Below are 12281 nucleotides of genomic sequence, written 5' to 3'. Positions count from 1 at the left end.
AGAATGAATCATTAATTTTATTCAAAAGATGGTCGTTTTCTCTTAGTTATGCAGGTTATGCTTATTTGTATACTTCTTTGTGCATCAGATTTTAAGCTCTAAATCCCTAAATAAAGCTCCAGACAGGCTATTTTTTGTGTGTCTAAATATTCTTTGTAGTATCATAAACAAATTTATGTGAAAAAAATTTGTGAAAGAAAAAAATCATCTAACACTCCTTGTTAATAACCAATACATTGTACACACAATAGTAATTGGAAACTGCCATATCCGGTGACATTTGTCATATGTGAGCTGATTGCTATGTTATGTGTGAGAAAAAATTGAAGTAGAGGCATCTAAATTAAATAATTATCCTCCTTTCTTGGCATCTCCAAACTCTCCTGCCATGTTTGTGAGATGAATGCAACCCAGGAGGAAGATCAAAGTGATGAAACCTTCGGTGCCAGAATTCTCTCTCTATTCTGGGCCCATCCTCTAGCATCATGACATAATTTTGGACTACCAATATCTGCTCTGATGATATGACAAATTATATATGTGTAAAGCTGTGAGCCAAGATGCTTTAGTGTGTAGATGCTCAGATTAGCCATGATACGTCCAAGTATACTATGTGAAGATGCTACCACTAGGATAGTGACCAATCCAGGGTGACTTTGTCATCAGCAAACTGGGTTTCTCATTCAAACAGCAAGCCATCGGTCAGATTATCTCAAGTTTCACATCTAAAGGTAGCTGTTACGAAGTAGGCCTTAAACTCAGGTGATATTTTTCTGTCTTTCTTGTGTGTTTTCATTCGTGTGTAATAATATTTCGTGAGAGCAAATCTGCAAAATCAAGCAAAACACTTTCTCTTGTGATCATAGACTTTGGGCATTCGTCTTTCGTTCATGCTCACTGTCCATAGATTAATTTATGAAATTCAAGCGTATGAAATGGTCTAAATAAATGTCCTTGGTGGTATTCTGCTTATTAAGTGACACTTTCTATTTTTTTTGTGTGTTTTCTTTTCCATGGTGCAATGAGAATTTGACTGTATTAACTGTTGACTGTATCAGACAAAAAGATGTGAAGTCTAAATGAAATTGATAACATGTAAGTTAATTTGTTCAACTGGACATGTGAAAATCATGGAGAGGACAGTTTTGTGAACAGTCTGAGTCACTTCTTCAGCTCTGTCTGGATGGCGAGCATATAACCATGATGCATGAATGGGCGATGGCACCGCCTTTATTGTTCAGATGTTGAGGAATTTTCCAGATCATTGATATGTCTAAATCTATCAAAATGAAATCATAATTCTTTACATGCTCCACCTCAGCCTCAGAGACCCAGCTCCCTGTCTCCTTCCGTCACCTCATCCTGCCGGAGAAGAACCTTCCACCCACAGAGCTCCTGGACCTCCAGGCTCTGCCAGTGTCGGCCCTGAGGAACCCCGCCTTTGAGTCTCTCTACAGCAGCAAGTTCTCTGTATTCAACCCCATCCAGACCCAGGGTATGGCAACATGACGGTTTTTATGCCTCCGCAACGAAGTGGCCGGAGGCATTATGTTTTCGGGTCGTCCGTCCGTCCGTCCGTCCGTCCGTCCGTCCGTCCGTCCCGTTTTGTTTTTGTCAATATCTCAAGAACCGTGTGGTGGTTTACATCAAACTTGGTATGAGGGTATATCCTTGGGGGATAATACTTTGTGTGGATTTTAGGGTCACAGGGTCAAAGGTCAAAGGTCACAGGTTATTTTGTGAAAAAAAATTTGAAATTTCATGTTTTTCTCCATATCTCGCAAATGGTTCAAGGTATCTTCATGGAACTTAGTATATATGCTTGTACCGATGGCAGTGATTATCTAGGGAAGTTGGTGGTCATGGGTTAAAGGTCAGGGGGGTCAAAGGTCAAGGTCAACTCCTCAAAATATCACTACTTTCCTTAACCCTAACTAGGCCGGGGTATTTAGGTAGTTGATAGAGCCGGGGGGGGGGGGGGGGGGGGGGGGGGGGCCTCCCAGGCCCCCCCCCCTCCAGATCTCGGCCGTCGACTGCGCGATCGCGACGAAAATTGGCACACACATTGCCTATGATGTAATCTTAAATAACTTGGAGTTAATTTTTCAAAAAATTATCACTTGTGCTAAATTATGCTAATTTATGCATAATGATGCATGAAATCAGACTATTTGGTATAAATCACAAAATAAAGCTCAAAACAGGCACATTTTTTGTGTAAATATTCTTTTTAGTGTCCTTAGCAAATGTAATAAAAAAAATTGTGACATCAGAAAAAATTCTTAAGTATTTTATTGTTTTTTTGAATTTCTTATGTATTTCATTGTTTTTTCGACTTTTTGTTTTTCATTGTTTTTTCAATGAAATTTGTCCGCGACATCACTCCGAACAAGAAAATATGTTATTCATTGATTTTAATCGATAAAACACCAAAATAATCATGCTTTTATGAAATTTGCCTGTAAGCACAGTTTGCATTGAAATTGTACACGAATTCACGTTTTTGAGCAATTTTTGGTCTGACATGCACATACATATTTATGCGTAACTTCGGAACCACGTGCCCGGGCGTCGCAAATTTGGTGTCAAAAGATGCGGGAGACTCGAAAGAAAAAAGTCATGAAACGTCGTGGCGATAGCTTTTTGCGATTGCGATACATCGCGCGGAACGTCGAGGGGGGGGGCCTCGGAGGCCCCCCCCCCCCGGCCTAGTTAGGGTTAAAATGCAATATGCCTGAAGGGTTTTTTTTTTTAAAACTTGATGTATGGCATGTATTACCCAATATATATTTTTGGGGAAGTTTCTTGCCAAAAGGTCAAAGGTCAAAAGGTCAAGTGAAAGTGCTAAATTGCACTTTTTCCTCCATTTCTCGAAAGTAACTCAAGGTATCATCATGAAACTTACATATTTATGCATGTTCAACCTAACAGTGATTCTCTTTGGAACTGTGAGGTCAAAGGTCAAAGGCCAGGTTTAGATAATGCTATTTTCCCATTTGATACTGAAATTATACTTTTTCTCAATACCTTGAAAATTACTCAATGCATAAACTTATAAAAGGGTCAAAAGTCATGTAAAAATCATCAGTTCCCCAAATACCTGCACTCTGACATTTTAATCATTCATCCAATTGAACCTAGTTCTAGGAAAGTGAACATTCAGCACATTTGTGTCAAACCTGTCATTTTCATATTTTGCCAATTGTGTGAAACTGTCATCACAAAATTGTCAAGACATTGTACTATAGACCTATTAGGAGAACCATGCATTATGGCGGAGGCATATCAGTAGCCGTAGCGATATATCTAGTTGACAAATATATACATATGCGATTGTCTTTGTGTTTGCTTGATTTGTGTGTATATATGTATGTTGAGTAGAGGGGAGAGTACGAATATGATGTGCATTGATTATTACTGCTCATGTGCAAGTCCATTTGATATTAGCAAATTAGATGATATATGAGACACAAAAATGAATGACATATGCAACACTTCTCTGAAGATTTTTCCCCTTCAAGTCAAATGAAGGGCTCCATGGAAAGTGACTCTGCACTATTTTCTTTTCTCTTTAATTATTTTTACTGATCTACTTGTCACTTTTCTTAAGTGAATTGGGATCTTGCTAAAGATAATGTATACTACGTAGAAATGGCTCTGATGATAATGGTGACATGAATGATGATGAAGATGGAATGATAATTGTGTTGTATGTGATATTTTGTTCCTAGTAGCTGTTCAAAATGTGAATGTACTAGAAATGCTCCTTTGAAAATATAGAATTTTTTTATAGATTCTCTCCCTGTTAGAAAAGTTATATGGATGGTAGATGTAACCTGCTGCAGCCCTAAAATCTTCCAAGACTTTCAAGACTTTTTTTCCTTCCTTGATTTGATTCCAAAACTGTTGACAGTGTTCAACGCCGTCTACAACGGCGATGACAACATCTTTGTCGGCGCCCCCACTGGCAGCGGGAAGACAATCATCTCTGAGCTGGCCATAATGAGGATGCTGCAGCAGAGTCCAGAGAGTAGGTGTGTCTATGTCACACCCCTGGAGGCCCTCGCAGAACAGGTTGGTGGTTGTCTTCTCTTTGCCTTTCAGGTTTGAGAGGCTGAGATTATCAGCGTGTGAAATTTCTTCCTCACTGTTGAATTCTTCTTAGGTGTGTTGATACAGTCCCTGGTTGAGCACAATGCTGGAAGTGCAGATTGAACTGTGTTTTCTACTTTTGTAGAGCATTTTATTTGTTTCACCAAGTCAATGCACTGATCATGTTGATAAGATGATGATGATGATGATGATGATGATGATGATGATGATGATGATGATGATGATGATGATGATGATGTCAGTGATCATGGTTGTGACAATGATGTTGATGGGATTGTAATAAATGATGATGATGATGATGATGATGATGATGATGATGATGATGTCAGTGATCATGGTTGTGACAATGATGTTGATGGGATTGTAATAATGATGATGATGATGATGATGATGATGATGATGATGATGTTGTTGATGATGGATAATGAGGACAATATAGTGATTAGGATGATGGTTAGAAAGGGGAGAGGTAGTGTAAGGGGGGATCTTGGTTTAATAGTGATATCACCATGTAGAACTCACTCCCCTGTTCATTTGTTATGATTTTGATCATGCCAGCCAACATTAATTTGCCAATAATTGTGTGTGAGAAGTGAGAGTGTCAGCAAGCAAGTTCAATGGAGAAAGAACTGTTAGTTGTTACTCTGTACCACTTGCATTAAAAGAAGGTTGTGTATACTTGTAAAGTGTATACATGTCATGATGTGAACAAATGCAACCAAGTCAACATCTATGCTAGTGACTTACCAAAACCAGATCGTTTTGTATGTATATTCCCTGCTAATACTTTAGGAATGTGACAATGTTGACAATAGCAGCAAAAATAGTTGCAAGAATGGTAGTCTTGCTGCAAATGGTGGCTTCTTCAGAAATATTCAATTGAGTGATAGAAATGTAAATTATAATGCATAATAAGGATGATGAAGGCATTGACAGTAATGATATATACAAGGCTCTGATGAGTAATTTGTAAAATCCTCCTTTCTTGGCATCTCCAAACTCTCCTGCCATGTTTGTGAGATGAATGCAACCCAGGAGGAAGATCAAAGTGATGAAACCTTCGGTGCCAGAATTCTCCCTCTATTCTGGGTCCATCCTCTAGCATCATGACAACATGTGACATTATTGTACTTCCCATGGTAGATTCCCTGTTGTGTGATGTGTTATGGATTATAAAGTAGAGATATTAAACTATATTGGGAGAATAAAACACTTCCCCAACCTGATTAGATGTACAGGTCAGTTTATTAGTCCGTGCAACAAGAACAGGGCTGCCGAGATGCTCTGATTCAGTAGGGGGCTTGCTTAGTCTTAGGCATCTCTTCACACCCTGGCAAGAGATAAGAAAGCCTCCCTGACTTACAAATAATGTTCACATATTGAGCTGCATGTAACATATAACAAGTATCGTCCAGATAATGATTTTGGACCACTCTGATTTTGACGTGTGACTGTTGCAGCACAACAAGAACACAAAAATATTGTATGCACCATTTATTTTTCATTGAGTTTTAATTTTCCTAAATATCATGAGTGGATTGCTGATTGCAAATTTAACAATTTTTGCAAAAATCTAAACTCTTATCCTGACATGAATGTGAAGTGTACTCATAGATTCTCCATTCCTCACTGTATTCCACCATTGTGGACTTAATCACTCACAAAATTACCAAGAAGTCTTGATATGAGAAAATTTAGACTCGCTATATGTATGATGAATACAGTATGCCAGGAATGAATCGTAACAGCATGGACAAAGAAAGTGATTGTATCTTTCAATCTCACTGTATAATGTCCTGGTGTAGATCTACAATGAGTGGCACATGAAGTTCCAGATGCAGCTGGGCAGGAAAGTGGTGTTGCTGACTGGCGAGACAAGCACCGACCTGAAGCTCCTGGCCAAGGGTAACGTCATCATCAGCACCCCAGACCGGTGGGATGTGCTCTCACGGCGCTGGAAGCAGCGCAAGAACGTCCAGAACGTCAACCTCTTCATCATCGACGAGCTTCACCTCATCGGCGGGGACAATGGGGTGAGTGGGAGGCATCGGGAGAATGGTTGGGGGAGGGGGAGGAAGGGAGGATGGGTGGGGTAAGTTCATAGGTCACAGCTTATCAGGTAATGATACTGATGATAATGATGCTGATGATTATGTATAACAAGACACTTGATTATTATGCATGGCTCCTACCAACTTAGGACTAGATTGACCTAGAAAATGGGAAATAAGTAGGAGTGCAGTCGAGTTATGAAAACTTGCCTTCTCCAAATCACCATTAATGCTGCTATTTGAAAGCTACATGTGTGGTTGTAGACAAAATGATTATCACAATGATGTCCTTATATCCGTAATTACCAGTTTAAGTCCATGTACAATTTTGTAGGTTTTTCCTTTTCAAAAGATTATGGCCATACTGAAGATTTTCTGTGTAAACAAATTTGGCCTGGTGACAAGAGAAATGAACACATTAAAATAGAGAAATATAAATAAACAAAGAAATATTGAAATGTTAATAAATATTGACCAATGTTTTGTGTGATTATTTCCTCTTTCCCCACACTTCAACCTGAGTAGCCAGTGCTGGAGGTCATCTGTTCCAGGATGCGTTACATCTCCTCCCAGATTGAGCGCAACATCCGCCTGGTAGCCCTGAGCTCCTCCCTGGCCAATGCCAAGGACATTGCCCAGTGGTTGGGTGCCAGCCCCACCAACACCTTCAACTTCCATCCCAACGTCCGGCCAGTGCCTCTGGAACTCCACATTCAGGTAGCCCATGCAGCTATGTACAAAGTTTGCACTGTCAGCCGAGTGACTCTCAAAGTTTTAGTGAGAGGTCATTGTAAGTTGTCACAGCTTGTGATGTGGTGTATCAACTGAATAAAACAAACTGTGACCTGTTGCTGATGTAAGACACTTGAGACACAATACTCGAAGACCTAGTAGCATAAGGATTCCATGGAGCGTAAAAGCTGGCCCAGTTCAGATATATTTGAGAATCTCCATAACGAATTGAGTACAGCTTTATCACTGATCTTTGTATACATGTAAGTACACACGCAGCCAAAGAATCTCAAGTGAGCTCTACTGTACACGTTGATGCACATATTCGCTGCTGGGTGCTATTTGTGGATTTTGAATGTACAGTGCACTCCCTTTAGGCCTATAACGAACACGGTTAGAACAAAATTCTAATTACAATGAAGTTAAAATTCAGGTCGCAACATTGTCCACTCTATGTAATTCTATTGTTTATTTGTTCGGTTGTAACGAAACTTCAATATAACGAAAGAAAAATGCAGGTCCCAAGGACTTTGTTATAACAGGAGTCCACTGTACTCCACTGGGATCAAATGGAGATTGATTCATTCGGGCCACCCATGAATCCCCGTGCCAGCGGGTTTGTAATTAACCTATGATGGCAATAAGAGGGATATTTCAATACTTATATAAAAGAGTATGCTACAATAGTAGTCAGACTTGTCAAAGTTGGACATGTCGAGGTTGTTGGTCTGCTACAATTTGATGCCCTGTAGGGCTCCAACAGACTGTCTTTTACATGGTCTGGCAAGCTGAGTAGATGATAACCTGGTACTCTTTTGGTACGCAGTCAACTTTAGATGAAAACACTCACTTTTTCTAGCCTGTACAAATGTGATATTTCATGTTATATCTGTAAATTTGAGAATGTTGTAAAAGTTGATAAATCTTGAAGTGTGTAAAATCCTCCTTTCTTGGCATCTCCAAACTCTCCTGCCATGTTTGTGAGATGAATGCAACCCAGGAGGAAGATCAAAGTGATGAAACCTTCGGTGCCAGAATTCTCTCTCTATTCTGGGTCCATCCTCTAGCATCACGACATCATCATCACCTACCCAGTTGTAATCCACAACCCAATGACTGCAGGAGTTTAAATTACTTATTTCATTAGCAAAATGCTGTCTTCAAACCAAGATATTTAGACCAGTTGACAAGCTGTAACAAAACATGGAATGAATTTGTGCAAAGAAAATGGAATTCCATTTGAATTGGGTAGAATCCTGTTTCCTTTGCTCATTTTCATTCATATTATATATTTCTGGTAAGTTTCTTTATCAATATTTGTTTGAATTTGAAACTAATATTGGTCACATTCTATTCCATGTTGTCTGATTCGTTAGATTAGAAGCAAGTATGTGTTTGTAATAAGTGTGTGCTTGATTAGAATAGTGTAGTATATCAATTGTGTAATACAATTCACTCCTGTTACATGGACTGTATCTTAATATTTGCCCCCTTTCACCATCTCTCTGCGCACTCTGCACGATCCTTTCATCTGCAGGGTTTCAACATCACTCACACGGGATCGCGCCTCATCGCCATGGTGAAGCCGACGTACAACGCCATCCTGAAGCACTCCCCCACCAAGCCGGTGGTGGTCTTTGTGCCTTCCCGCAAGCAGACCAAGCTGACGGCCATCGACCTGCTGACCTACACGGCTGCGGAGGAAGGGTCGGAGAACCGCTTCCTCCATGTGGAGAAGGCAGACCTTGAGGCACACCTCAGCAAGGTCTCCGATGAGGTGAGAATAATGCCAGCCTGACCAGCATTGACACTTCAGCCATGATTATAACCCCGCCAAACGAAGTTTGAAGGGGGTATATAGGAATCAGCGGACGGTCGGTCGGGGGGGGCGGTCGGGCGGTCGGTCGGGCGGTCGGTCGGGCGGTCGGTCGGGCGGTCGGGCGGTCGGTCCGTTGCAAATCTTGCGTCGCGAACTACTTCCTCACTTTTCAACCGATTCCCATAAAACTTGGCACAGATGTGTGCCTTGGGTTGTAGATGTGCAAGACATATTTTTTGACAGTACCCAAAAGTATGTTGCCATGGTAACGGCATATTATGGGCAAAAATGGGTACAAATCTTGCGTCGCGAACTCCTCCCACAGTTTTTGATCAATTTTTATGCAATTAGGTACAGATGTTCATCTGAATATGTTAATGTGCAAGACACATATTTCCGCAGTGGCAAAAAGTGCGTTGCCATGGTAACGGCATGTTATTGGTAAAATATAGGGCAAAATGCTTCATGGCAAAACTGCTTCATCAGTGTTCTTCCAATTCTCATGGAATTCATATTGAATGTTTGTCTTAGGATATAGGTCAGCATGACACATTTCTTGACAGTGACAAAAAGTATGTTGCCATGGTAACAGCTCACATATTATGAGCCAAAATGATGGAAAATTTTGTGTTGCAAACTACTTCCTCAGTTTTTGCCCAATTTCCATGAAATTTGGTACAGATGTGTGCCTTTGGTTGTAGATGTGCAAGACGCATTTTTCGACAGTACCCGAAAGTACGTTGCCATGGTAACGGCATATTAATGGCAGAAGATCAAGGAAAGATCTTGCGGATTTAACTACTTCCTCAGTTTTTTGACCAAAGCTTATGAAATGTTGTTTGGCGGGGGTATAACCAGTCGCTGTAGCGACATTTCTAGTTTTATTTTGATTTATTGATTTGACATCACCTTCCCATAAGGATGCAGTAAAATAATGATGTTTTGTAGTGCTGAAGAATCTATTTGTCCACAAATTTTTCCCTGCGTAATCAAAGATTATCATTTGGTTCCTTTGAATGCCTAAACATGATTTCAAGTATTTTGAAGTATTCACGGAGGAAAAAGAAGATTCAGATCTGTCTATAGCATCCACCTGCTGTATGAGAGTTGAAAAGCCATGTTCTGTCTATTAATGCCACTTTTTCGTCTCTCTCAGATGGCCGCTACAGACAGGTTTGACTATATTGGAAGTATGTAGAGAACAAAATGGAATTACCAAATGAAAACCTTGAGGACCATAGACTGTCTCTATGTCCTATTATTTGTCAAGCACTCTTGCTGTACACAAATAGAGAAAGAAAGAATGTGATGACTTAATGTACAAATATGATCAAATGCTTCAAGAAAAAGTTGATAGTGGACTCCCAGCTCAAAAAAGAAAAAAAAAAATGAAAGGTAGAGTTGCCCTTTTGTCCCATTCATTGAGATTTGCATGTATAAGCACCACATGTACATCCAAATAAATTCTGATTGTTACGTCCTACTCAGCCACATAAATCACTCACAAAATATTCAGGCATTGGTAGTTGTCAATTAATGAAATCCTTAGGTTTTTGATGTCAAAGAAATAATAAAATAATGAAAGCACTACCAGTGATTCAAGGCTTTCCTTTTTTTTTCTTTTTTCTTTTTTTTTTGTAACATACGTATATATTCTCTTTCTGTAACTTATGTAAATTGATGCATACAGTTATATTGTGTGATCAATGCATCTCTTTTATTATTATTTTGAATGTAATTTGTCAAATATGCTCTTGTGATAATATTGTAAAATGGTAGGAATTATTGTAGAGCACATAGGGAACATTGATATGTTGTATGTGCTATAGCAGCTTAACTATTATTATTATTTTTTTCCTGCTTCGTCCATTTTATGACACCCAGACTCTGAAGGAAATGCTAAGCAATGGCATAGCCTACCTCCACGAGGGGCTGAGTGAGATTGAGCAGAAGGTGGTGGAGCAGCTCTACATGTCTGGAGCCGTGCAGGTGGTGGTCGCTTCCCGCATGATGTGCTGGGGCATGACGCTCAATGCCCACCTTGTGGTCGTCATGGATACGCAGTACTACAATGGCAAGATCCATGCGTGAGTGTTGGGGGGAGGTGGCAAACACAGCATCAACAACAATATTCATCACATCGAGCATGCCTAGTAGAGATGTTAGCAATATCACAGTACTGAGTCACAAGCCAGAAAGCTTTCACTGAAATGTGGCATTAGATATTCTCAAGGCCTACATATTGTCTTGGTCATCCATGCGTATATTTTTTTTCCACATCAAAATATATTGATTGGGAATGGAGGAAATAAGGGAGGGGCTGACTCAAACAAAACCTGTTGAAATCCAACAAGATATCAATATTGGGCACACATGGTATGGCAGCAGCAAATCTCAAACTGCATAATGTTTGATCATTATATGTTTATGGGCAGCCTTATAACACAGTTTAGAAGTGCCTTGACTGACTGACCTAAGGAAAGAGAATGTAGAGAGGGTTAGAGAGGCTATTTTCAAAGGCTTTGGTTAAAATCTATCAGTACTGGTTCTTCATTTTCTTTCGAATTGCATTATTCTTCTTCTTTCTCATAAGGAATTTTATGCTTGTTCAGTTTTCATACTTGTATATGTTTGAGACATGTTATATGAAGCATATTTCCAATCTCTTGGATAAGGAGACATTTGGATGATTTCTTTCTTGTTTGTTTGTTGTTTTTGAAGGTATGTGGATTACCCCATCACTGATGTACTCCAGATGGTTGGCAAAGCAAACCGGCCTGAGATTGAGCATGAAGGTGAGATTGCTACGACTGCTTGGTCAGAAAGGAATGACAAATTAAATGTCAATGATCTATTTGAGAAAGTCCTTCTTTTATTATTATTTTTTTTTTTGTGCAAGCTAACCCTTTTTTCTCTGAGATATATCAGAATAAAGTGAGGATTTTTTTTTTTAGATTTGTTTGAGCTTGTGCTTTTTAGTGGATTTGGCAGCTATACAAAACAAATCCAAAATAAATAGATAAATAAGCTACCATTTAAAAAAACAAAACAAAACAAAACTCTCCTGTTTGTATTAAGCTTCAGGCATCTGCCAGTTCCCGTGCAGCAGTATACAAATGACGCACAGGTCTGAGTGTCAGTCGGAATTGTGTGCATAAGGTAACTATGGAATGCTTAACCCACGAGGCGAAGCCGAGTGGGTTTAGGCTAAATTCCATAGTTACCGCATGCACACTATATTCCGACTGACGCACGAAGAGACATGTGCGTCATCTGTTTTATAGAGTTGGTAGTTTTCTTGCCAAAAACCCATTTTTCTATTGTGTTACCCGATGACAAATTTACTGGATGCATTTCCTTTTGACTTGCAATAGACGAGAGCCCGAAAATCATGCATCAGTTTTTACTGGATGCATGGTTTCTCTTCAGAACCACGCATCGGTACCATGCATCAGTAAAAATTGATGCATGGTTGTTTTAGCCAGTAGGCATCTTGTACTGAGTGCGCGAATGCTTGCTTAGTGTGCGAACCTTTGTTACAAGTACTTGTACTCTTGCTACAAGTT

At 39.7% G+C, this 12281-nt stretch overlaps 1 protein-coding gene and 3 non-coding genes across 4 annotated transcripts in view; all 4 read left to right on the top strand.

The window, feature by feature from the left end:
- LOC139735291 (U5 small nuclear ribonucleoprotein 200 kDa helicase-like) overlaps positions 1-12281 on the top strand; it is a 49873-nt gene that overhangs the window by 24224 nt on the left and 13368 nt on the right. The window contains exons 27-33 of the mRNA XM_071646047.1: positions 1322-1495; positions 3914-4074; positions 5919-6146; positions 6690-6881; positions 8434-8673; positions 10600-10802; positions 11437-11510. Coding sequence (XP_071502148.1) covers positions 1322-1495; positions 3914-4074; positions 5919-6146; positions 6690-6881; positions 8434-8673; positions 10600-10802; positions 11437-11510 — 1272 coding nt within the window. The remainder of the gene's footprint in view (positions 1-1321; positions 1496-3913; positions 4075-5918; positions 6147-6689; positions 6882-8433; positions 8674-10599; positions 10803-11436; positions 11511-12281) is intronic.
- LOC139735328 (small nucleolar RNA SNORA57) lies at positions 356-494 on the top strand. The gene has a single exon (XR_011711201.1). It is a non-coding gene; the product is annotated as a small nucleolar RNA SNORA57 (small nucleolar RNA).
- On the top strand, positions 5090-5228 carry LOC139735326 (small nucleolar RNA SNORA57). The gene has a single exon (XR_011711199.1). It is a non-coding gene; the product is annotated as a small nucleolar RNA SNORA57 (small nucleolar RNA).
- Positions 7838-7976, top strand: LOC139735327 (small nucleolar RNA SNORA57). The gene has a single exon (XR_011711200.1). It is a non-coding gene; the product is annotated as a small nucleolar RNA SNORA57 (small nucleolar RNA).

Source organism: Diadema antillarum, unplaced genomic scaffold (genome assembly GCF_040938485.1).
Source record: "Diadema antillarum isolate AM-2024a unplaced genomic scaffold, OU_Dant_1.0 seq00000569_RagTag, whole genome shotgun sequence".
In the NCBI taxonomy this organism is placed as follows: domain Eukaryota; kingdom Metazoa; phylum Echinodermata; class Echinoidea; order Diadematoida; family Diadematidae; genus Diadema; species Diadema antillarum.
Note: the sequence above shows the minus strand (reverse complement) of the source record. Positions and strands in the feature narration are given on the sequence as shown.